General features: G+C 43.2%; 1 protein-coding gene across 1 annotated transcript in view; it reads left to right on the top strand.

Annotated features, from left to right (window-relative positions):
- LOC133642945 (uncharacterized) overlaps positions 1 to 23326 on the top strand; it is a 27335-nt gene extending 4009 nt beyond the window's left edge. Inside the window, exons 3-4 of the mRNA XM_062037368.1 lie at positions 5900 to 7256; positions 20307 to 23326. Coding sequence (XP_061893352.1) covers positions 5954 to 7256; positions 20307 to 23326 — 4323 coding nt within the window. The 5' untranslated portion in view covers positions 5900 to 5953. The remainder of the gene's footprint in view (positions 1 to 5899; positions 7257 to 20306) is intronic.
- Positions 23327 to 26837: the final 3511 nt, after the last annotated feature.

Raw genomic sequence — 26837 nt, 5'->3', positions numbered from 1 at the left:
GCGAGGAACGCGTCCATGTAGACCAACTAGTGCACCAGACAGATCCACACCCTCGACTGCTTATCCATTTAACAAACTAACAATTACTGAATCATCGCCATATTTGATTTAGGTCCTGTTGTCATATGTGGCCTGACACGTTTGTCCATCCATCCATCCATCCATCCATCTTCTTCCGCTTATCCAAGGTCGGGTCGCAGGGGCAGCAGCCTAAGCAGGGAAGCCCAGACTTTCCTCTCCCCAGCCACTTCGTCCAGTTCTTCCCGGGGGATCCCGAGGCGTTCCGAGGCCACTCGGGAGACATAGTCTACCCAACGTGTCCTGGGTGTTCCCCGTGGCCTCCTACCGGTCAGACGTGCCCTAAACACCTCCCTAGGGAGGCGTTCAGGTGGCATCCTGACGAGATGCCCGAACCACCTCATCTGGCTCCTCTCCATGTGGAGGAGCAGCGGCTTTACTTTGAGCTCCCCCCGGATGGCAGAGCTTCTCACCCTATCTCTAAGGGAGAGACCCGCCTCCCGGCGGAGGAAACTCATTTGGGCCGCTTGTACCCGTGATCTTGTCCTTTCGGTCATAACTCAAAGCTCATGACCATAGGTGAGGATGGGAAGGTAGATCGACCGGTAAATTGAGAGCTTTGCCTTCCGGCTCAGCTTCTTCTTCACCACAACGGATCGATACAGCGTCCGTATTACTGAAGACGCCGCACCGATCCGCCTGTCCATCTCACCATCCACTCTTCCCTCACTCGTGAACAAGACTCCGAGGTACTTGAACTCCTCCACTTGGGGCAGGGTCTCCTCCCCAACCCGGAGATGGCACTCCACCCTTTCCCGGGCGAGAACCATGGACTCGGACTTGGAGGTGCTGATTCTCATCCCAGTCGCGTCACACTCTGCTGCGAACCGATCCAGTGAGAGCTGAAGATCCTGGCCAGTTGAAGCCATCAGGACCAAAACATCTGCAAAAAGCAGAGACCTAATCCTGCAGCCACCAAACCAGTTCCCCTCAACGCCTTGACTGCGTCTAGAAATTCTGTCCATAAAAGTTATGAACAGTATTTTATTTTCTGACACGTTTGTCTACAAAATAAACAAGAGGGGAGACTTAGAAGTATTTTATCTGACAAAGTATCATTCACTCTGACTTTCTGGTTTCTATTTGTTGAAAAAACAATATCAAGATAATACTTTAATGGGAAAGTAATATATTAAAGTGGATCAAACTTTTAACGATGCGGCAAACTTGCACGTTCTCCAGCTCTGCTCCCTTGACACTGTCGTCGTCATTTCCTAAATTGTCGCACTCTTACATCCTTTTTGAAGAAACTTATCGTTTTCGTGATTTGAATGTTTGGTACAGCAGAATACAACGCAGGCATCGGTGAGTTTTTCTCTGAGAGACTAATTGGTGCCGAGTAGCCATTGAGAACAGACGCTGCTTGACCACCACGCGTGTTCAATGAGCTGGACGTGATCTCATTCAAATCCAATTAATACACTGAAAGTGCAATTCTGGCTATAAACTGTAACTGTAACAATCGTTATGCATAAAGTACACCGTCAAATAAAATCTATGAACAGGCTGTGAACATTTGATGATCAATTAAAATGACGTGGCACACATACAGCATTCTTACTGCATTACCACCTACCGCCAGCAACAGGCGCTGATTAACCACAATAATCTAACACTGGAGCTACATTCTACCAACTTACATGTGTAGGCTAAAATAATACTTTTAACTTTTAAAATGTGTCACAATTGATTTCAAGAAACACGCTGTACTGAAATACGACGCCATCTTCATTTATTGTTATTTTTTCATTTATTTATGTCGAAAGACATGCACCTGGGGATAGGTTGATTGGCAACACTAGATTGGCCCTTGTGTGTGAATGTGAGTGTGAATGTTGTCTGTCTATCTGTGTTGGCCCTGTGATGAGGTGGCGACTTGTCCAGGGTGTACCCCGCCTTCCGCCCGATTGTAGCTGAGATAGGCTCCAGCGCCCCCCGCGACCCCGAAGGGAATAAGCGGTAGACAATGGATGGATTTATTTATTTATTTCAGGCAATGACATAAAGAAGTACAAGTTGACAACACATAATATAAATTAATATAGTGCATGATTGTCCAGTTTTGCCTGAAAGGGAGTGGGAAGAAGGTAACTTATTTAATCCCACCCCCAGTTCTCCATTCAGTGATTATTCACATGACTTTCATTCTTACTTTGTTCAAGGATTATAATACAGATGTTGTATCATAGTGGCATTACCACAGGTAACAATAATTATTACACTGTAACAATCATTTGTATCAACAATGTAGGAATAATGAATATACCAACAATGGTAATAGACAACATAGCAATAATAGTAATAGACAACATAGCAATAATGGGAATAGACAACATAGCAATAATGGTAAGGAAACATTGAGCACATGTTAACACTTTGAGACAGAGTATAGCAGCAGGTCAAATTAAAGACCCTCATCTCTATACTTGAACCAGACCCCATGTTTGTATAATAGTTTAAATTCATTAATAGTTTGGCATTGCTTGTGTTGTAAGTCCAGTTTGTTCCATAGTTTTACTCCGCAAAAAGACACACAAAAACATTTGAGTGGTTTGAGCTCTCGGCAATAAGAAATATCCAAAGCCTCTCAAGTTATGAGCCTGCACTCGTCTTATAAAAAAACGTTGTATGCAATTTGTATATTTTGACCCTCTGAGCTTATCGTTGGACACGTCTTGGCATGAGACCAGAGGGCATGAGACCAGACTACAGTAGGATGGAAGTGGGGGGGGGGGAAGAGAACTGAATCTGAAAATCTTTAAGTTGAAAATAAAAACCTGTAAGACTTCAATAAAACAAATGTACATCAAAAATACATCAACAAAAATTGTTTTTTTGGATTGTGCTTTATTTTTTAGTTCAACGTTTTTAAAATGCCAATACTTGCTTTAGTGTCCATGCAACCTTTTCTACAATACCAAGTTGTTTTACATTTTCAATACCAAAACTTAGTGTTGTGGCTTCATAGGAAGGTATTGCAGTACCAGCAAAAGCAGGAACAAAAATCACATACCACAGCAAGCAAGGATAATGTGTGAGTCACAAGTATGTAAGGGACAACAACACAAAAATCTTCACATATTACATAAATGTGTCATTATTGATGTATACATAATTGGAATTTACTTCATAAATGTGTCAGAAGCCCAGACTTCCCTCTCCCCAGCTATCTCCTCCCAAGGCGTTCCCAGGCCCGCTGGGAGACTTAGTCTCTCCCAAGTGTCCTGGGTTCGGGTGGCATCCTGACCGGATGCCCGAACCACCTCATCTGGCTCCTCTCCATGTGGAGGAGCAGCAGCTTTACTTTGAGTTCCTCCCGGATGTCAGAGCTTCTCACCCTATCTCTAAGGGAGAGCCCCGCCACCCGGCGGAGGAAACTCATTTGGGCCGCTTGTACCCGTGATCTTGTCCTTTTGGTCAGAACTCAAAGCTCATGACCATAGGTGAGGATGGGAACGTAGATCAACTGGTAAATTGAGAGCTTTGCTTTCCGGCTCAGCTCCTTCTTCACCACAACGGATCAATACAGCGTCCGCATTGCTGAAGACGCCGCACCGATCCGCCTGTTGATCTCACGTTCCAGTCTTCATTCTTCATAAATGTATCAGAACTTTATTACATAGAAGCCCAGACTTCCCTCTCCCCAGCTATCTCCTCCCAAGGCGTTCCTCTCCAAAGTGTCCTGGGTCTTTCCGGTGGCCTCCTACCGGTCGGATGTACCTTGAACAACTTCCCACGGAGGTGTCCTACAGGGGCATCCTGACCAGATGTCCAAACCACCTCATCTGGCTCCTCTCGATGTGGAGGAGCACTGGCTTTTCTCTAAGCTCCTCCCAAATGACAGAGCTTCTCACCCTATCTCTAAGGGAGAACTTGGCCACCCTACGGTAGAAGCTCCTTTTGACCGCTTGTATCCGCTATCTTGTCCAAAGCTTGTGAGGATAGGAATGTAGATTGAGTGGTACAGTGAAGTGAATTGTGAAGTGAATTACATTTATATAGCGCTTTTTCTCAAGTGACTCAAAGCGCTTTACATTGTGAAACCCAATATCTAAGTTACATTTAAACAAGTGTGGGTGGCACTGGGAGCAGGTGGGTAAAGTGTCTTGTCCAAGGACACAACGGCAGTGACTAGGATGGCAGAAGCGGGGATCGAACCTGCAACCCTCAAGTTGCTGGCACGGCCGCTCTACCAACCGATCTATACCGCCCCAGTGAGAGCTTAACTGTCTGGATAAGCTCCCTCTTCACCACACAAGACCGGTGCAGAGTCCGTATCACTGCAGACGCTGCACCGATCCACCTGTCAATGTCATAATCCACTCTACACTCACAGTCCAAGGTACTTGAACTCCTCCGCTTGGGGCAGCATCTCATCTGCAAGCAGGCGATGACACTCCACCCTTTTCCGGGTTAAAACCATTGTCTCAGACTTAGAGGAGAGGTGCTGATTCTCATCGTAGTCGCTTCACACTAAGCTGCGAACCGATCCAATGAGAGTTGAAGATTACACCCAGATGAAGCCAGCAGGACCACATCATCTGCAAAAAGCCGACAACTACTCCTGCAGCCACCAAAGCAGATCCCTTGCTGTGCCTAGAAATTCTGTCCATAAAAGTTATGAACAGAATTGGTGACAAAGGGCAGCCCTGGCGGATTCCAACCCTCACTGGAAATGGGCCCGACTTATTGCCAGCAATGCGAACCACGCTCTGACACAGACCCTGCAGAGAGCAGACTGCTACTATTAAGCGGTCCAATGCCCCATACTCTCTGAGCACTCCCCACAGGATTTACTGAGGGATACAGTCAAAAGCCTTTTCCAAGTCCACAAAACACATGTAGACTGGTTGGGCAAATTTCCATGCACCCTCAAGGACCCTGCTGGAGTATAAAGCTGGTCCACAGTTCCACGACCAGGACAAAAACCACACTGCTCCTCTTGAATCCAAGGTTCGACTATCGGGTGTAGCCTCATCCTAAATATACCTGAATAGACATTACCGGGAAGGCTTAGGAGTGTGAGCCCACAATAGTTAGAACACACCCTCTGGTCCTCCTTTTTTAAAGAGAGGAACCACCACCCCAGTCTGCCAATCCAGAGGCACTGCCCTTTTGTCCTTGAAATTATGCAGAGTATTGGCAGGCAAGACAGCCCCACAGCATCCAGAGCCTTAAGGAAATCAGCAAGTATTTTCATTCCCGCCTGTCCCCTCTCACTGGTTGAAACTCCAGAGTTGAAGAGGGTCCTGCTCCTGTCGAGAAGTCTGGTTCCAGAACCCTTGCCATTCGTGAAGGTGAGACCGACAACATCCAGTTGGAACTTCTCCACCTCCCACGCAGAGAAGTGGCGTTCTACATCCCTCGAACTAGCTTCTTTAGCCAAGAACCAGACCGCCACGTTTCACCCGACTCCTGTGGCCCCTCCCAGAAGTGGTGAGCCCATTGGAGGTTTTAGCCCATTTTGCCTCTTGGGGCTGTGCCGATAGGCTCCAACCCCCTCAGGCGGTAGAAAATGGATGGATGGATGGACATGTTTTCTTTTTTATACTGGAGTGAAGTTTAAGAGTAGAAAACATTTGAATCCAAAATGTTTTACCCACTTTCAACTCCCCTGAAGACATTTTCGTCCTATCTACTCTTTTGAGCTAAAATAGTTTTCTGTGTATCATTGATATATCAATGTTTTTAAAACTAAATGTTTTCAATCAAATATGGCAGATTATGTACAAATATTTACCTCCAAAGGACAACAAAGTCCTCAATATACTTTTGAGGGTTACATGAATCATTTTAATCAGTTTTTAATTCTGTTTTGCAGTCTTTCCGCCACTACTGAGTTGAGCTAAAGGCCACAAAGAACAAAAGCACCACCATGTCTGAAGAACTCAGGCTGGTTCTGGTGGGAAATACAGGAGTTGGCAAGAGTGCGTCTGGCAACACCATCTTGGGCAGCGAGCACTTCCTGTCAGAGGCCAGCTTCTCCTCGGTGACCCGCACATGTCAGCAGGGAAGCACTGAGTGGCTACTGGACACTGACCAGGAAAGACCAACAAGAGTGAAGGTGGTTGACCTACCAGGCTTCGGGGACACTCACATGAGTGAGGATGAGATAAATACTATGATGGCTGAATGTTTGGCTTTCTGTGCTCCAGGACCACATGCTTTTCTCTTGGTGGTGCAGATAGGCCGTTATACAGATGATGTGAACAAGGCTGCGCTAAATGTAGCCAAGATATTTGGTGAGGAAGCCCTCAAATCTCACACTGTGATTCTTTTTACCAGAGGGGATGATCTTAAGGGGAGGAGCATTGAAGAATACCTGAGAGAAGCTCCGGCTGACCTTAAAGGTCTGATCAAAAAATGTGGCGGCCGGTACCACTTGTTCAACAATGAAGACCCCGGTAATGTGGCACAGGTTGAAGAACTCTTGATGAAAGTGAAGAGGATGGTGGAGAAGACTGAAACTGGGTTTTATACCAATGATATGTTCAAAAAGGCAGAGGCCATCCTTCAGGAGGTGGAGAGGAAGAGCAGCAAGGTCAGTTTCAATAGTCTGTCTCCACCTGCATCTGGGGGAAACCCTCTCCCGTCTCCCTCAACTGCACTCTGGGAGAAGCTGAAGAAGGTAGTGGCTTCTGCTGCTATAGGCTTGGTTTTGGGGGCAGCATTTGGCGTGGCTTCCCCCTTAGCAGCTGCAGGCATGGCATATCTTGTAGGGTCTGCATCCGTCGCAGCAGCTGCCTCAGGAACAACTGCATTAGCAGTCGGGGCGGGGGTCGGTGCAGGTGTGGGTGGCCTCGTTGGCATTATCTGCGGTCTTGATGCTGAGAGTCCAATGGAGGGCGTTAAGGAAACTGCTAAAACGGTTAGCAAAATAGGATGTGTTGCAGTAGTAGCTGGTGCATGTGTCGGGGCTGCTGTGGGTGCAACTGCAGAAATAGTTTCTGTTCTCCAGGGAACATCTTCCAGCACATCAGCAGTAGCATCAGCTGGTGTGACCAGTGCCCCTGTTGCTCAATCACGCATCATACCTGTAGTGAAGACCGTGGCAAAGGCAGCAGCAGGTGTAGCAGCAACAGGGGCAGCAGTATCTTTTACAGTGAAAATTGGTAAAAGAAAAACTCCCAACTCTGAAGAAATGTACGTGGAGGTGGATTTGAATAAAAAGAACCATTGAAATGTCTCAAATTCACCTCCGATGGTTGGATAGTTGACCACAATTTTAATGGCAACCATTGGAGGGAGTTCATACATTATCAAGCCAATATTGCCTTTCATCTTGCTTCTATTGATTTGCACCTTTATCAGGCATGTCATTTGTCAGTCGATAGTCGGGAATACGTCTCTTTTATCTGTGTAAAAATATTTTTAAAATATGTTCCGTTTTTCTTAGTTTTTTCCGACCTACAATCATTTTGAAACAAACAACATGACAGCAAGATATTTGTTATTTCATGCAATAAATCACAAATCGCTATTCAGATAAATTAAGTTAGATAGTAATAATGATTGTACTCTTTATGATTTTTGCACTTGGATCAGTTAGAAGCAGAGAGGGAGTCAAAGAGACAGAAATTGGCTATAAAATCCAAGGCAGAATCCACTAAAGCAGAAACAAAAAAGAAAATGCAAGCTATACACAATCTGCTGCACCTGGGTGGGAAAATGCTTTTTACCATAGTGGGAGAGGTGCATGATTTTTGAACATGCTTATTTTGAATATTGCTTTTTTCCCATGCAGTACACGACAACCTTGGCCTTTTGATTTTCTTTTGGTGAATGGTTGTATTTGAAATTGTATGTTCTGATGGCGAGCACCAAATAAACCATTCTTAAACCTTCTGGTCTTGTGGTGTTTTTACCTGCCAGTACCACTGAATTAACGTGACGTTACACTGCAGAGCGCAGTAATGTTGTGGTGTGGGTCACTCAATGCTGAGTACTCTTACGTCCCTGCACATAGTACAATAGTACAAGCAGATAGTCACGTGTGCTATTGTACAATTCACTTAAAATGATGTATCTTGACCAAAAAACTTTAACATTCACCCTTCATTTTGGTGAACAATTTGTGTTTTGAGTTCAGAGCACTACTTTAAAGGCCTACTGAAATGAAATGTTCTTATTTAAACGGGGATAGCAGATCCATTCTGTGTCATACTTGATCATTTCGCGATATTGCCATATTTTTGCTGAAAGGATTTAGTAGAGAACTTTGACGATAAAGTTTTGGTCGCTGATAAAAAAAAAGCCTTGCCTGTACCGGAAGTAGCGTGACGTCACAGGTTGAAAGGCTCCTCACATTTCCCCGTTGTTTACAATGCAGCGAGAGCGATTCGGACCGAGAAAGCGACGATTACCCCATTAATTTGAGCCACGATGAAAGATTCGTGGATGAGGAACGTGAGTGAAGGATTAGAGTGCAGTGCAGGACGTATCTTTTTTCGCTCTGATCGTAACTTAGGTACAAGCTGGCTCATTGGATTCCACACTTTCTCCTTTTTCTATTGTGGTTCACGGATTTGTATTTTAAACCACCTCGGATGGATACTATATCCATATATGGATACTATATCCTCTTGAAAATGAGAGTCGAGGACGCGAAATGGACATTCACAGTGACTTTTATCCCCACGACAATACATCGGCGAAACACTTTAGCTACGGAGCTAACGTGATAGCATCGTGCTTAACTGCAGATAGAAACAGAAGAAATAAGCCCCTGACTGGAAGGATAGACAGAAGATCAACAATACTATTAAACTCTGGACCTGTAACCACACGGTTAATGCTGTACCGCCTGGCGAAGCCTAGCAATGCTGTTGCTAACGACGCCATTGAAGCTAACTTAGCCAAGGGACCTCGACAGAACTATGCTAAAAACATCAGCTCTCCACCTACGCCAGCCAGCCCTCATCTGCTCATCAACACCCGTGCTCACCTGCGTTCCAGCGATCGACGGCGCGACGAAGGACATCACCACGATGATCGGTGCGGTCGGCGGCCCGGAGACGGAGGAAGTCAAGGTGAGGACAGCGGCGCGGCGGCGGACGGCGTTGTAGCTTTCGACGACACCCCGGCCGCCATCAGTCGGCAAGAAACATATATTTCCCCAAAGTTACGTACGTGACATGCACATAGCGCCACGCACGTACGGGCAAGCGATCAAATGTTTGGAAGCCAAAGCTGTACTCACGGTAGTGCGTCTGCTATCCAACTCAAAGTCCTCCTGGTTGTGTTGCTGCAGCCAGCCGCTAATACACCGATCCCACCTACAGCTTTCTTCTTTGCTGTCTCCATTGTCCATTAAACAAATTGCAAAAGATTCACCAACACAGATGTCCAGAATACTGTGGAATTATGTGGTGAAAACAGACGACTTAAGCTGGCGACCGTGCTATTCCAAAATGTCTCCTTCAACCATTGACGTCACGCGCATACGTCATCATACCGAGACCTTTTCAGCCGGAAGTTTCCCGGGAAATTTAAAATGTCACTTTATAAGTTAACCCGCATGTGTTGCAATGTTAATATTTCATCATTGATATATAAACTATCAGACTGCGTGGTCGCTAGTAGTGGCTTTCAGTAGGCCTTTAAACTACTTTCTGGCTAAGAAATCAAGAATATAAATCAGTATAAAAACAGTTTCATTTTGAAATTGATGTGTATTTCTGGTCTTGTCATCCTGGTCCGGACAGAAGGGCGGCTGGATCAAAGGAGACACTTTACTCAACTAAAAGTTGCTTTATTACAAGCGAGCCTCCTTATACAGGACTGCAGTTCCTGGAGGAGGTCAAGTTAAAAAAAAAAGAGGCACTCCTAAATTGGAGAAGCCAAATCATCAGTTGTATATTCCTCCTTCCTGTCTCTGTGTGTGTGTGCTAAGTCAGGACAGCACAGCCTGACCATAAAGGACTTAAACAGACATTCAATGACCAATAATGAAAAACCTGGTAAAGTACTAGAATGGCAAATCAAACAACTACCTTACTTTAAAAAAATGAAACAAATTTTGTGGATCCAACTGAAATAAATGAAGCATTTAGTAAATGTTATGAAACATTTTATAGCTCAGAAATACATTCAAACACACCTAAGTTACATTACTTTTTGGGCAATATTCATATTTCTAAGTTATCACAAACTAACAGGGAAGAATTAGTTTAGTGTTCTCGTGAGACGTGTAGAAACGCCACTCAACACCAAGCCAAACCGGAGTCAATGAAGAGAACGTCGTTGTAAGCTTGACCATTTACTTTTGACAATTCTTCATAGGCAAGATGGTGAAAAACTAAAAAGAACAAAGAGACACAAACACACTTCACTTATTGTCTCTGTACATATTTGTCAACAATGACATATGAAAATGTAACGGTAATGTCCCAAAATGTCCAGCAGAGGGAGACTCTCGTCTGTCGGAATGACTTGAACACATTGTATCTAGTTCGACAATTATATTTAACATATCGGCACTATTACACTTTTTAACGTGTCTGGCATGTTGTTAACTTATTAAAGACAACTTACGGCATTGCTTCTTCGCCGCTTTGTGTAGGATTGCAACAGAAAGAACCACAGAAGACCGCAACATGTATGACTTGCTTTCGAATGAAGTCGACCAACAGGAAGTAATTTAGCGGAAGTGACATCATATAACTGCTGTTTACCGATTATAGCAGGGGTCACCAACGCGGTGCCCGCGGGCACCAGGTAGCCCGTAAGGACCAGATGAGTAGCCCGCTGGCCTGTTCTAAAAATAGCTCAAATAGCAGCACTTACCAGTGAGCTGCCTCTATTTTTTAAATTTTATTTATTTACTAGCAAGCTGGTCTCGCTTTGCCCGACATTTTTAATTCTAAGAGAGACAAAACTCAAATAGAATTTGAAAATCCAAGAAAATATTTTAAAGACTTGGTCTTCACTTGTTTGAATAAATTCATTAATTTTTTTTACTTTGCTTCTTATAACTTTCAGAAAGACAATTTTAGAGAAAAAATACAATCTTAAAAATTATTTTAGGATTTTTCAACACATATACCTTTTAAATTCCTTCCTCTTCTTTCCTGACAATTTAAATCAATGTTCAAGTAAATTTATTTTTTTTATTGTAAAGAATAATAAATACATTTTAATTTAATTCTTCATTTTAGCTTCTGTTTTTTCGACGAAGAATATTTGTAAAATATTTCTTTAAACTTATTATGATTAAAATTCAAAAAAATTATTTTGGCAAATCTAGAAAATCTGTAGAATCAAATTTAAATCTTATTTCAAAGTCTTTTGAATTTCTTTTAAAATTTTTGTTCTGGAAAATTTAGAAGAAATAATGATTTGTCTTTGTTAGAAATATAGCTTGGTCCAATTTGTTATATATTCTAACAAAGTGCAGATTGGATTTTAACCTATTTAAAACATGTCATCAAAATTCAAAAATTAATCTTAATCAGGAAAAATTACTAATGATGTTCCATATATTATTTTTTTAATTTTTTCAAAAAGATTGGAATTAGCTAGTTTTTCTCTTCTTTTTTTCGGTTGAATTTTGAATTTTAAAGAGTCGAAATTGAAGATAAACTATGTTTCAAAATGTAATTGTCATTTTTTTCGTGTTTTGTCTTCTTTTAAACCGTTCAATTAAGTGTAAATATAATTAATTATTAATAATAACATAGAGTTAAAGGTAAAATGAGCAAATTGGCTATTTCTGGCAATTTATTTAAGTGTGTATCAAACTGGTAGCCCTTCGCATTAATCACTACCCAAGAAGTAGCTCTTGCTTTCAAAAAGGTTGGTGACCCCTGGATTATAGCATATACAATAAATATAAACAACTTTAGCTCCAAATTAAAGTCTTGCAGTCAATAATACAAAATTATTATCAAGTAATTATGTAAAGAATATTAACAATTGACTTTAGGACAACACAATTAGAGAAAGATTCATTGGTGGAAATATCATAGCTATTAACAAACCTTAAAGGAGGACAAACTGATGTTTTATAACCACTGGAGGTTTATAAGAAATGTCAAAGTTGGCTGAAGTTACCATCAGGGACGGAACCAAGATTTGACAAATACTGAAGTCAACATTCTGCAACTTCTGCCTTCACCTTCTTGTCTTTCTGTTCCTCCATCTACTGTTTGTCCCTTTTCTCCACATTCTGTTGCTCTCTCTCCTCCTGCCAATTGTATGACAAACCCCAAAAGCAGTGAAGTTGTCACGTTGTGTAAATGGTAAATAAAAAGAGAATACAACAAATCCTGTTCAACTTATATTCAATTGAATAGACTGCAAAGACAAGATATTTAACGTTCACACTGGAAAACTTTGTTATTTTTTGCAAATATTATCTCATTTGGAATTTGATGCCTGCAACATGTTTCAAAAAAGCTGGCACAAGTGGCAAAAAAGACTGAGAAAGTTGAGGAATGCTCATCAAAGTAGGGCTGGGCGATATATGGAATATACTGGATATATCGCGGGTTTGTCTCTGTGCGATATAGAAAATGACTATATGGTGATATTGGAGTATACGCTCTCACGCAGTGGCTTTTAGCTGCGGGGCATTAAACTGCATGCGTGTCTCACTCTTTCCTGTCTCTCCTTCTCACAGAGACTTAAAACAAGCGCACCTTCTTACATACGTCACATACTGTCACGCGTGCAGCGTCACACGCTCCCGCGGAGCAGACGAGTAGCGACATGGTAACGTTAGCTGTGATGCTAACATGCTAACGGTGTGGTTTGAGTGGTAATACGAGAGAAAGAAGGTGCCAATCTGGTAACAAATGAAGGAATAGTTAATTCCCAAGAAAAACAGCAGGGGGTCCATCGTCTGGCGGTGGTTTGGCTTCAAGCGGGAAGATGTCTTTACATGTCAACATCTCCGTTTGGTGCCACACCAATTAAATGCCGAAGCAACTATTTCCACATCAACACTGTAGGACACATACAAACCCCGTTTCCATATGAGTTGGGAAATGGTGTTAGATGTAAATATAAACGAAATACAATGATTTGCAAATCCTTTTCAAGCCATATTCAGTTGAATATGCTACAAAGACAACATATTTCATGTTCAAACTCATAAACATTTTTTTTTGTGCAAATAATCATTAACTTAGAATTTGATGTCAGCAACACGTGACAAAGAAGTTGGGAAAGGTGGCAATAAATACTGATAAAGTTGAGGAATGCTCATCAAACACTTATTTGGAACATCCCACAGGTGAGCAGGCTAATTGGGAACAGGTGGGTGCCATGATTGGGTATAAAAGTAGATTCCATGAAATGCTCAGTCATTCACAAACAAGGATGGGGCGAGGGTCACCACTTTGTCAACAAATGCCTGAGCAAATTGTTGAACAGTTTAAGAAAAACCTTTCTCAAGCAGCTATTGCAAGGAATTTAGGGATTTCACCATCTACGCTCCGTAATATCATCAAAGAGAATGTGGAGAAATCACTGCAGGTAAGCAGCTAAGCCCGTGACCTTCCATCCCTCAGGCTGTACTGCATCAACAAGCCACATCAGTGTGTAAAGGATATCACCACATGGGCTCAGGAACACTTCAGAAACCCACTGTCAGTAACTACAGTTGGTCGCTACATCTGTAAGTGCAAGTTAAAACTCTCCTATGCAAGGCGAAAACCGTTTATCAACAACACCCAGAAACGCCGTCGGCTTCGCTGGGCCTGAGCTCATCTAAGATGGACTGATACAAAGTGGAAAAGTGTTCTGTGGTCTGACGAGTCCACATTTCAAATTGTTTTTGGAAACTGTGGACGTCGTGTCCTCCGGACCAAAGAGGAAAAGAACCATCCGGATTGTTCTAGGCGCAAAGTGTAAAAGGCAGCATGTGTGATGGTATGGGGGTGTATTAGTGGCCAAGACATGGGTAACTTACACATCTGTGAAGGCACCATTAATGCTGAAAGGTACATACAGCTTTTGGAGCAACATATGTTGCCATCCAAGCAACGTTACCATGGACGCCCCTGCTTATTTCAGCAAGACAATGCCAAGCCAGGTGTTACATCAACGTGGCTTCATAGTAAAAGAGTGCAGGTACTAGACTGGCCTGCCTGTAGTCCAGACATTGAAAATGTGTGGCACCTAAAATAGCAGAAGGGAGACCCCCGGACTGTTGAACAACTTAAGCTGTACATCAAGCAAGAATGGGAAAGAATTCCACTTCAAAAATGTAAATAAAATGTAATATCGGAAATTATCGGTATCGGTTTTTTTATTATCTGTATCGTTGTTTTTTTTAAAAAAAATTTTTTATTAAATCCACATAAAAAAACACAAGATACACTTACAATTAGTGCACCAACCCAAAAAACCTCCCTCCCCCCATTTCTTTCTGTTATCAATATTCTGGTTCCTACATTATATATCAATATATATAAATATTAACAATATACCAACATATATCAATACAGTCTGCAAGGGATGCAGTTATTAATATTAACAATATATCAACATATATCAATACAGTCTGCAAGGGATACAGTTATTAATATTAACAATATATCAATATATATCAATACAGTCTGCAAGGGATGCAGTTATTAATATTAACAATATATCAATATATATCAATACAGTCTGCAAGGGATGCAGTTATTAATATTAACAATATATCAATATATATCAATACAGTCTGCAAGGGATACAGTTATTAATATTAACAATATATCAATATATATCAATACAGTCTGCAAGGGATACAGTCCGTAAGCACACATGATTGTGCGTGCTGCTGCTCCACTAATAGTACTAACCTTTAACACTTCATTTTACTCATTAATTACTAGTTTCTATGTAACTGTTTTTATATTGTTTTACTTTCTTTTTTATTCAAGAAAATGTTTTTAATTTAGTTATCTTATTTATTTATTTATTTTAAAAAGTACCTTACCTTCACCATACCTGGTTGTCCAAATTAGGCATAATAATGTGTTAATTCCACGACTGCATATATCGGTTGATATCGGTATCGGTTGATATCGGTATCGGTAATTAAAGAGTTGGACAATATCGGAATATAGGATATTGGCAAAAAGCCATTATCGGACATCCCTAGTTGTCATCCGTCGTTTCAACAGAAGCCGCTCGCTCTGTCTCACCTGCACCAACACACGCACTCATGGCACTTAGCCAGTGCTGCGTTTATGGCCACACAAAAAGTGGGACAACCCCAACGCCACACAATGTGTAAATGCCAGGCTGTAACACTCTGACTCCTCAATCACATGTGTGCTTATTTTACTGCCATTTATTAAGAATGTTAATCTAAGGATATTATTCATGAAATATTGTCACTAGATTCCATAAATGCTAATAAAAAGATGTATTTTACAGACAGAAAGTTACAGGAACTAAATGTAATCTCAGAAAGAGGTAGCATTTCTTTTAAAGGCAGAACCCGCAGCCAGACATACAATACTAGCACATAGCTCATGAAAAACATGTTGTTTTGTTATTGTCATTGTAAGAGGGCCAAATCACTTTTATTTTAATAAAACATTTAAATGGTTCTGATGTCAGGTTTGGGACAGGTGTGACGCTGGTGTGGCCACAGTGTGCACGTCTGATGATGCTCACATGTGCTCCACTGAATGCTCAGGGAGTTTGTGCACATGAAAAATTAGAGGGAACATTGGCTGAGTCCGCTGCTGGTCACGTTGATGACCCATGGCTGCTGCCCAGGTCCACTACTAACCACATTGTGAAGAACACAACAGTGGTGGGCCTCATCCGTGGCAACAACCACATGGACTACAGGGAGGAGGTGAAACATGTGGTTGACTGGTGCAGAACCAACAACCTGGTCCTGAACGTCGACAAGACCAAGGAGATCATCGTCGACTTCCGAAGGCACCGGTCCAGCCACGCTCCACTCTTCCTCAACGGCACAGCGGTGGAGATGGTAAGCAGCACCAAGTTCATGGGGGTGCAGATAACTGACAATATGACCTGGTCCCTACACACCGGAGCTCTTGTAAAAAGAGCTCAGCAGCGCATGCACTTTTTGCGTGGGATGAAAAGAGCACAGCTCCCTCACCACGTTCTACAGAGGCACTATAGAGACCACCTGCTGACCACCTGCATCTCTGTCTGGACTGGAGTCTGCAGGGCCTCAGACTGGAAGTCTCTGCAGAGAGTGGTGAGGACGGCGGAAAAGATCACCAGGACTCCTCTTCCTCCTATCCAGGAGATGGCAAAAAGCCGCTGCCTGACCAGGGCTCAGAAAATCTGCAGACTCCTCCCACCCTTACCAAGGACTGTTTTCACTGCTGGACTCTAGAAAGAGGTTCCGCAGCCTCCGTAGCAGAACCTCCAGGTTCTGTAACAGCTTCTTCCCTCAGGCCGGAAGACTCTAGAACGCATGAAAATAATCCCCTCAATTGCCCCCAAAAATGGATTACCTCGCTGGAATATAAAGACAATATAACATACATCCATAAACCTGGATGCATATACAAAAGTGCAATATATCTATCTGTACAGTAATCTATTAATTTATATCTGCACCTTATTGCTCTTTTATCCTGCACTGCCATCAGCTAATGCAACAACATTTTGTTCTTATCTGTACTGTAAAGTTCAAACTTCAATGAAAATAAAAAGAAGTCAAAGTCTAAGTTTCATGTCATCCTTCAGTGTTTGCCAGGAAATACTTCAACTACGCCCTAAATTGTCCCTTTGTCCCGCTCGTTTTAGTCATGTGATCCTGACGGTAAAAAGGACTTGGCAACCACAACCATGCTTTACCTTTTACTGTGTAAGACCTCTCATAAGGACAAGCGGTAGCAAATGGATGGATGGATGGACCTGTCATAAGAGCAGTATTTTTGTGCACAATACAGGAGACATTTTGTCAGCAGATGCAAGCAAATAAATGTACCGATACATAAAAGGACAAAACCTGTGTGTGTGATATCCATTTCATATCAATTTGCTACAGGGACAGTATTGCTGATACCACAAGTATTTCAGGCAAACAAAAAATGTGTGTCATCAACGCATTTTTACAATATTTTATACTTTATTAGCAAAATATAGTCAATGGTGCAAAATAACTAAAACAAAAAAATATTATTGTTTCCTATACCGACACTTCCTGGTATTGACCATATCTGCGTTGCCAGACGTACGATAATCTGTGTCATTTTATGACTATTTCAGACCCTCATTGAAACAATCGTTAAAATAAAACCAAAAAGGTACAATAATTGTAACTGTTCCACACATGACATTAGCAAACACAAACATGACACTAGCAAACACAAACATGATATTAGCAAACACAAACATGACACTAGCAAACACAAACATATTAGCAAACACAAACATGACACTAGCAAACACAAACATGATATTAGCAAACACAAACATGACACTAGCAAACACAAACATGACACTAGCAAACACAAACATGACACTAGCAAACACAAACATGATATTAGCAAACACAAACATGATATTAGCAAACACAAACATGATATTAGCAAACACAAACATGATATTAGCAAACACAAACATGATATTAGCAAACACAAACATGACACTAGCAAACACAAACATGACACTAGCAAACACAAACATGATATTAGCAAACACAAACATGACACTAGCAAACACAAACATGATATTAGCAAACCCAAACATGACACTAGCAAACACAAACATGATATTAGCAAACACAAACATGATATTAGCAAACACAAACATGATATTAGCAAACACAAACATGATATTAGCAAACACAAACATGATATTAGCAAACACAAACATGATATTAGCAAACACAAACATGATATTAGCAAACACAAACATGATATTAGCAAACACAAACATGATATTAGCAAACACAAACTCACGTGACTCTTTACAGAAAGGTGGGGAGCTTCTTTTGCCGACATTATGGGTTTATTAAAAGATAAACCTGCATTAAAAGTATTCTGTGGTAATGTTGTTACTGTAACAGGCGGTCTGGCGCAAGGTTTAATTTGGTATGTAGGATAATATTCCTCAAAACATGGCAATATAAGCGTCTGTTGCGATAATGTGTCATTTCCCATCTGGCAACTTCATGTGCTGGGACTATAAAACGGAGAAGAAGGAGAAAGACGCCATTCGAATAAAAGAAATGACAGAAGGAAGAAGAAGAAGAAGAACTGCTGTCAATAAGTCAGTAAGTCACTACGGTAACATTATTTAACAAATGCATTTTAAACGTTTGACTTGACTTTTGTTGTGGCGTCGTCGTGCTTTTTGACTTTGTTAAAGTTGCAATCTTCACTATTTGTATTACTGACATGTTCAACGATGACAAATATAGTTTCACTTCCACTGCGGAGAATGTTCATGTTTTTAAGACCCACCTTCTTGATTTGGCTTTTACCTGATAGTAATTATTTTATTGAAGTCATTTGTATTGTACTTTTTATCCTATTACTTATGCAGGATTTTATTTAGTTATATTAATGTGTTTATTTACTGTGTACATATATATATATATACACACACATATATATATACACACACACATATACACACATATATATATATACATATATATATATATATATACATATATATATATATATATATATATATATATATATATATATATATATATATATATATATATATATATATATATATATATATATATATATATATATACACACACAAAGCCTTAATTATGATGTATAATATTTGTGTTTCATAACATGTTTGTCATGAGGTCATTATACTTTCTAGGGATGCAACCATTAATCAAGGTTCAAGTTCAAGGTGATATTTCTTTATTTGTACCCGAAGGTAGAAAGAAGCTTTGATTCATATTCTTTTGATTTGATTAATAGTTTGAGTGTAACTAATATAAATTGCTAAAAAAAAAAAAAAAAAGGTCAAACAAGTTAAAAAGAAGGTAAGGAAAAGTAAAACAACTTAAATGTAAGGTAAATTAAAAAAAAGATGAATTGATGTAAAATATGGTTTTATACATATGAAGGAAAGTAATAAATAAATGTGAAGTAAAACAAGTAAATATATGGGAACACTTAAACAATACAATGTAACTCAGAGTGGTCCCTTTATTTTGTCTAGCAGTATATATAATGTACACGATAGTTAATGTAAATATGGTGGAAAGGTATGTGCAAAGGTAAACTAAATATAAGGTAAATTGGACGTAAAATAAGGTAAACAGGAGGTGAATAGAAGGTAATGAAGGTTATTTTTTAGTTGATTTATAGCTCTATGAGGCGACTCCATCTGAAGTCTAACAACTTCCATCCATTTTCTACCGCTTGTCCCTTTTGGGGTGGCGGGGGGTGCTGGAGCCTATCTCAGCTGCATTCGGGCGGAAGGTGGGGCACACCCATACTTGCCAACCTTGAGACCTCCCAATTCGGGAGATTGGGGGGGGAGAGCCGGAGTACCCGGAGGGAACCCACGCAGGCACGGGGAGAACATGCAAACTCCACACAGAAAGATCCCCAGCCCGGGATTGAACCCAGGACTACTCAGGATCTTACTTATTCTACATAATAGCCATGAAGAGGTCGAGGAAATTCTTACAACACAATTTGCCCCACCTTGCTAGCAGGAATTGAAACTAAACTTGGTGTGTGTGTGTGTGTGTGTGTGTGTGTGTGTGTGTGTGTGTGTGTGTGTACTTTCCCCCACTCCCTCTTTTATCAGGCCTGTACCTCATGACATGATTAATAATGATGTTTGTGTGAGAGAGCATTCATTGTGTTTATCTTCTTCTAACAGAGTGAAGGCCAATTCTAAGGCATTTTTATTCTGCCAAAAGGAGGACAAACTATTCCCCTAAACATTTAAACTTTTTCCTTGAAATTCATATTGAGGCTATGAAGTGTTTTGTTCTCCAGGGTCATGGCTCCCCTGTGTCATGCCGTATCGTTTTTGGCACCATAAGCAAAACCAATAAAGGAAAGACCACACAGCATTGACATAATGTCTCTAAACTAAAAGCAAACTATCATACAAAAGAGTAAAATACTGAAAAGTAGGGTTTGGGTTGGGTCAAATTAATAGACCAAAATGACAAATGACCTTTTATTGCTTGTATTTTGACAACCTCCAAAGGACAACAGAGTCCTCAATATACTTTTGAGGGTTACACGAATCTTTTAAATCAGTTTGTAATTCTGTTTTGCAGTCTTTCCGCCACTACTGAGTTGAGCTAAAGGCCACAAAGAACAAAAGCACCACCATGTCTGAAGAACTCAGGCTGGTTCTGGTGGGAAATACAGGAGTTGGCAAGAGTGCGTCTGGCAACACCATCTTGGGCCGCGAGCACTTCCTGTCAGAGGTCGGCTTCGCCTCGGTGACCCGCACATGTCAGCAGGGAAGCACTGAGCGGCTACTGGACCAGGAAAGACCAACAAGAGTGAAGGTGGTTGACCTACCAGGCTTGGGGGACACTCACATGAGTGAGGATGAGATAAATACTATGATGGCTAAATGTTTGGCTTTCTGTGCTCCAGGACCACATGCTTTTCTCTTGGTGGTGCCGATAGGCCGTTATACAGATGATGTGAACAAGGCTGCGCTAAATGTAGCCAAGATATTTGGGGAGGAAGCCCTCAAATCTCACACTGTGATTCTTTTTACCAGAGGGGATGATCTTAAGGGGAGGAGCATTGAAGAATACCTGAGAGAAGCTCCGGCTGACCTTACAGGTCTGATCAAAAAATGTGGCGGCCGGTACCACTTGTTCAACAATAAAGACCCCAGTAATGTGGCACAGGTTGGACAACTGTTGATGAAAGTGAAGAGGATGATGGAGAAGATTGAAACTGGGTTTTATACCAATGATATGTTCAAAAAGGCAGAGGCCATCCTTCAGGAGGTGGAGAGGAAGACCAGCATGGCCCGTTTCAATAGTCTGTCTCCACCCACATCTGGGGGAAACCCAGAGGAGGAGAGGAAGAGCAGCATGGTCAGTTTCAAAAGTCTGTCTCCACCCACATCTGCGGGAGACCTTTTTCCGTCTCTCTCAACTGCAGACTGGGAGAAGCTGATGAAGAAGCCGAAGAAGGTAGTGGCTTCTGCCGCTATAGGCGTGGCTTTGGGGGCAGCATTTGGCGTGGCTGTCCCCGTAGCAGCTGCAGGCACGGCATGTCTTGTAGGGTCTGCAGCCGTCGCAGCAGCTGCCTCAGGAGCAACTGCATTAGCAGTCGGGGGGGCGGTCGGTGCAGGTGTGGGTGGCCTCGTTGGCATTAACTGCGGTCTTGATGCTGAGAGTCCAATGGAGGGCGTTAAGGAAACTGCCAAAACGGTTAGCAAAATAGGATGTGTTGCAGTAGCAGCTGGTGCATGTGTCGGGGCTGCTGTGGGTGCAACTGCAGAAATAGTTTCTGTTCTCCAGGGAACATCTTCCAGCACATCAGCAGTTGCATCAGCTGGTGTGACCAATGCCCCTGTTGCTCAATTAAGCATCATACCTGTAGTGAAGACCATGGCAGGGGCAGGGGCAGCAGCATGGGCAGCAGCAACAGGGCCAGCAGCACGGGCAGCAGCAGGGGCGGCAGCACGGGCAGCAGCAACAGGGGCAGCAGCAGGGGCAGCTGCAGGGGCAGCAGCACGGCCAGCAGCATGGGCAGCAGCACAGGCAGCGGCAGGGGCAGCAGCAGCAGGGGAAGCAGCAGCAGGGGCAGCAGCAGGGGAAGCAGCACGGGCAGCAGCATGGGAAGCAGCACGGGCAGCAGCATGGGCAACAGCAAGGGCAGCAGCACGGGCAGCAGCACGGGCAGCAACAGGGGGCAGCAGCAAAGGGGGCATCAGCAACAGGGGCAGCAGCAACATGGGCAGCAGCAGCAGGGGCAGCAGCAGGGGCAGCAGCAAAAGGGGGCAGCAGCAACAGTGGCAGCAGCAACAGTGGCAGCAGCAACAGGGGCAGCAGCAACAGGGGCAGCAGCAACAGGGGGCAGCAGCAACAGTGGCAGCAGCAACAGTGGCAGCAGCAACAGGGGCAGCAGCAAAACGGGGCAGCAGCAACAGTGGCAGCAGCAACAGGGGCAGCAGCAACAGGGGCAGCAGCAACAGGGGCAGCAGCAGCAGGGATAGCAGCAGCAGAGGCAGCAGCAGCAGGGATAGCAGCAGCAGGGGCAGCAGCAACAGGGGCAGCAGCAACATGGGCAGCAGCAGCAGGGGCAGCAGCAGCAGGGGCAGCAGCAAAAGGGGGCAGCAGCAACAGTGGCAGCAGCAACAGTGGCAGCAGCAACAGGGGCAGCAGCAACAGGGGCAGCAGCAACAGGGGCAGCAGCAGCAGGGGCAGCAGCAGCAGGGGCAGCAGCAACAGGGGCAGCAGCAGGGGCAGCTGCAGGGGCAGCAGCACGGCCAGCAGCATGGGCAGCAGCAGGGGCAGCAGCACAGGCAGCGGCAGGGGCAGCAGCAGCAGGGGAAGCAGCAGCAGGGGCAGCAGCAGGGGAAGCAGCACGGGCAGCAGCATGGGAAGCAGCACGGGCAGCAGCATGGGCAACAGCAAGGGCAGCAGCACGGGCAGCAGCACGGGCAGCAACAGGGGGCAGCAGCAAAGGGGGCATCAGCAACAGGGGCAGCAGCAACATGGGCAGCAGCAGCAGGGGCAGCAGCAGGGGCAGCAGCAAAAGGGGGCAGCAGCAACAGTGGCAGCAGCAACAGTGGCAGCAGCAACAGGGGCAGCAGCAACAGGGGCAGCAGCAACAGGGGCAGCAGCAACAGGGGGCAGCAGCAACAGTGGCAGCAGCAACAGTGGCAGCAGCAACAGGGGCAGCAGCAAAAGGGGGCAGCAGCAACAGTGGCAGCAGCAACAGGGGCAGCAGCAACAGGGGCAGCAGCAACAGGGGCAGCAGCAGCAGGGATAGCAGCAGCAGAGGCAGCAGCAGCAGGGATAGCAGCAGCAGGGGCAGCAGCAACAGGGGCAGCAGCAACATGGGCAGCAGCAGCAGGGGCAGCAGCAGCAGGGGCAGCAGCAAAAGGGGGCAGCAGCAACAGTGGCAGAAGCAACAGTGGCAGCAGCAACAGGGGCAGCAGCAACAGGGGCAGCAGCAGCAGGGGCAGCAGCAACATGGGCAGCAGCAGCAGGGGCAGCAGCAGCAGGGGCAGCAGCAAAAGGGGGCAGCAGCAACAGTGGCAGCAGCAACAGTGGCAGCAGCAACAGGGGCAGCAGCAGCAGGGGCAGCAGCAGCAGGGGCAGCAGTATCTTTTACAGTGAAAATTGGTTTAAGAAAAACTCCCAACTCGGAAGAAATGTACGTGGAGGTGGATTTTAATAAAAAGAACCATTGAAATGTCTCAAATTCACCTCCAATGGTTGGATAGTTGACCACAATTTTAATGGCAACCATTGGAGGGAGTTCATACATTATCAAGCCAATATTGCCTTTCATCTTGCTTCTATTGATTTGTATTGATCTATGACAGTAAAATGATGCAATACTCCATGTAACTGTATTGATCTATGACAGTAAAATGATGCAATACTCCATGTAACTGTATTGATCTATGACAGTAAAATGATGCAATACTCCATGTAACTGTATTGATCTATGACAGTAAAATTATGCAATACTCCATGTAACTGTATTGATCTATGACAGTAAAATGATGCAATACTCCATGTAACTGTATTGATCTATGACAGTAAAATGATGCAATACTCCATGTAACTGTATTGATCTATGACAGTAAAATTATGCAATACTCCATGTAACTGTATTGATCTATGACAGTAACATTATGCAATACTCCATGTAACTGTATTGATCTATGACAGTAAAATGATGCAATACTCCATGTAACTGTATTGATCTATGACAGTAAAATGATGCGGAGAAAGGCAGAAGGTAAGTAGGAAGCTACTCCCGCACACTGCGACCCCTTCCCTGAAGACAGCAGGAACTTCACTCGGTAACAGAAAACACCGTGAGTAATGGCTTCCTGTGCGTCTTGCACCTTACTCACGTAGAGGTTGGCTCTGCTAGAGGGCTGTGTCCGCCTGCTAGAGCAGAGTAATGTCGTAACTTTAGATGTTGCGGACACATCTGCTAGCGTTAGCTGTAGCGAGCTAACTAGCCCAGCTTGTAGCAGTCCTAAGCGGCCTACAAACTACGGTGTACCGGTTAAGACGCATAATAGATTTAGCTCTTTAGCTAGTCCTACACCCCAGTCTACCGGGCACCACACCTTAGTCATAGGGGACTCCATCACCCGAAACATAAAGCTTAGCAAACCAGCCACAATAAAGTGTCTCCCCGGGGCCAGAGCACCTGACATTGAAGCTAATCTTAGGGAGCTAACTCGCAACAGGCCTAGTAAACATGTACGACAGGCTAATCGCACCACTAGTTATGCGAATATAGTTGTACACGTTGGCTCCAATGACACTAGAATGAGACAGTCAGATTACAAAGAGAAACATAGCCAGGACTTGTGATCTCGCCAGAAAGATGTCCAGGCATCGAGTAATTGTCTCTGGCCCCCTGCCTGCGAGAGGCAATGATGAGAGATATAGCAGATTAGTCTCGCTTAACAAGTGGCTGTCTATCTTCTGTAGACAACAGGGACTAACGTTTATTGATAACTGGCCCTCTTTCTGGGGCAAACCAGGCTTGCTGATGAGAGACGGCCTTCACCCTAACCAGGAAGGCGCCATCAGCCTGTCTAGGAACATAGACCACTGTTTAAGTCTCACTTGACTGACTACACTAGAGGAAGCTCGGTCAAAGGCAATTACAGAGTCTGTTAGTCCGGGTGAGGAGTCAGTTAAACTAGAACTAGCCAGCGCCAGGCTGGATAATCCATGTACGCATAGCAATGCTCTTAGAATATTACACAATTCACATAATGTTTTTTCTGTTGTGACTGTGTCAGAGGTGGACATGCATTCTACTGAGGTGGCAAATTATGATGTGTCCAGTTTATCGCAGCACCAAGCAAACAATCGGAAAATTCCCGTCATATCAATTCCTAGATATGGTCGAAACTATTTAAAGGCCTACTGAAATGATTTTTTTTTATTTAAACGGGGATAGCAGATCTATTCTATGTGTCATACTTGATCATTTCGCGATATTGCCATATTTTTGCTGAAAGGATTTAGTATAGAACAACGACGATAAAGATTGCAACTTTTGGTATCTGATAAAAAAAAGGCTTGCCCCTACCGGAAGTAGCGTGACGTAGTCAGTTGAACATATACGCAAAGTTCCCTATTGTTTACAATGATGGCCGCATGAAGTGAGAGAGATTCGGACCGAGAAAGCGACAATTTCCCCATTAATTTGAGCGAGGATGAAAGATTTGTGGATGAGGAAAGTGCAAGTGAAGGACTAGTGGGGAGTTGAAGCTATTCAGATAGGGAAGATGCTGTGAGAGCCGGGGGTGACCTGATATTCAGCTGGGAATGACTACAACAGTAAATAAACACAAGACATATATATACTCTATTAGCCACAACACAACCAGGCTTATATTTAATATGCCACAAATTAATCCTGCATAAAAACACCTGCGTGTTTGTTATGCTAGCTCCTAGCTCCTATGCTAGCTCCTAGCTCCATAGAACACGCCAATACAATTCAAACACCTGATCAACACACACAATCACTCAGCCCAAAAGACCGTTCACCTAACACAGACCTGGGCATTCTGCGGCCCGCGGGCCGCATCCGGCCCTTTGTGCGTCCCTGTCCGGCCCGCGTGAGGCCAATTATAAATTACAAAATAAATTTTAAAAAGTAGCTATGCCGAGTGTGCAATACAACGGTGCTGCTTTTGTTTTGAAAATCGTTATTTGTATTACTTCCGTGTGGACGTATGCGTGATTGTGAGTGAATGTGAACAACTGCAATTACAAAATAAAGTTGAAAAAACATCTATGTCCTGCGCGCAATACAACTGTGCTGCTTTTATTTTGAAAAGTATTATTTATGGGCGTGTGTCCGTGTGTAACCTGCGAGTGAAGGTGCACATGCAGCGACAAGTGATGCATGGTTTACACCCGAGACGCCAAAAAGAGAAAAGTTGATGAGGAATGGCGTGTTTTCAACAACACATGAACTGCAGAGCAACGTTCCCTCTAAGGTGCGTGCCTGCGCAATTGCACACTGTTCAAGCGTCCGCTGCGCGCAGCAAGTATATATGCCGCGCACCAAATCAAATCCCATCTGAATTATAAACAAAATAAACATATTTATTCTATGGAATTTTGCAATGCAACTCTGAGTGACAGTGACAACAAGCGGCCCTAACGGTGTTCGTCAACACCGTTCAATTGAACACCGTTCAATTATTGTAACGTCTATCGAGATGCTTCGAGGACAGGAATTATATCGATCACTTTATTGAACAAAACTGTTTATATTCGGACATAACCACACCAAAAACATGAGTAAAACAATTCTATCTCGAAAAACTAGTCATTTTCTGCCGTACAAACCAGGCCAAAAGCAACTTGTCATCTGTCACCAACACGCATAGCACTAAACCACTGGTGCGTTTAAAGCCACACAAAAAGTCGGACAACTCAAACACCACACAAAGTTACACTATAACTCCTCAGTCATACGTGTGCTTATTTTACTGTCATTTATTATTAATGTTAATTTATATATATTAGTCATGGAATGCTGTTACACACACTATGTTGAAGTATTACTATTATTATTATTATTATTATTATTAATCTTACGGTATATATCAAAAATAATATTGAGCAAAATTTA

The sequence above is a fragment of the Entelurus aequoreus genome, linkage group LG25, assembly GCF_033978785.1.
Source record: "Entelurus aequoreus isolate RoL-2023_Sb linkage group LG25, RoL_Eaeq_v1.1, whole genome shotgun sequence".
Classification (NCBI taxonomy): Eukaryota; Metazoa; Chordata; class Actinopteri; order Syngnathiformes; family Syngnathidae; genus Entelurus; species Entelurus aequoreus.
This window is presented reverse-complemented; position numbering and strand designations above follow the sequence as displayed.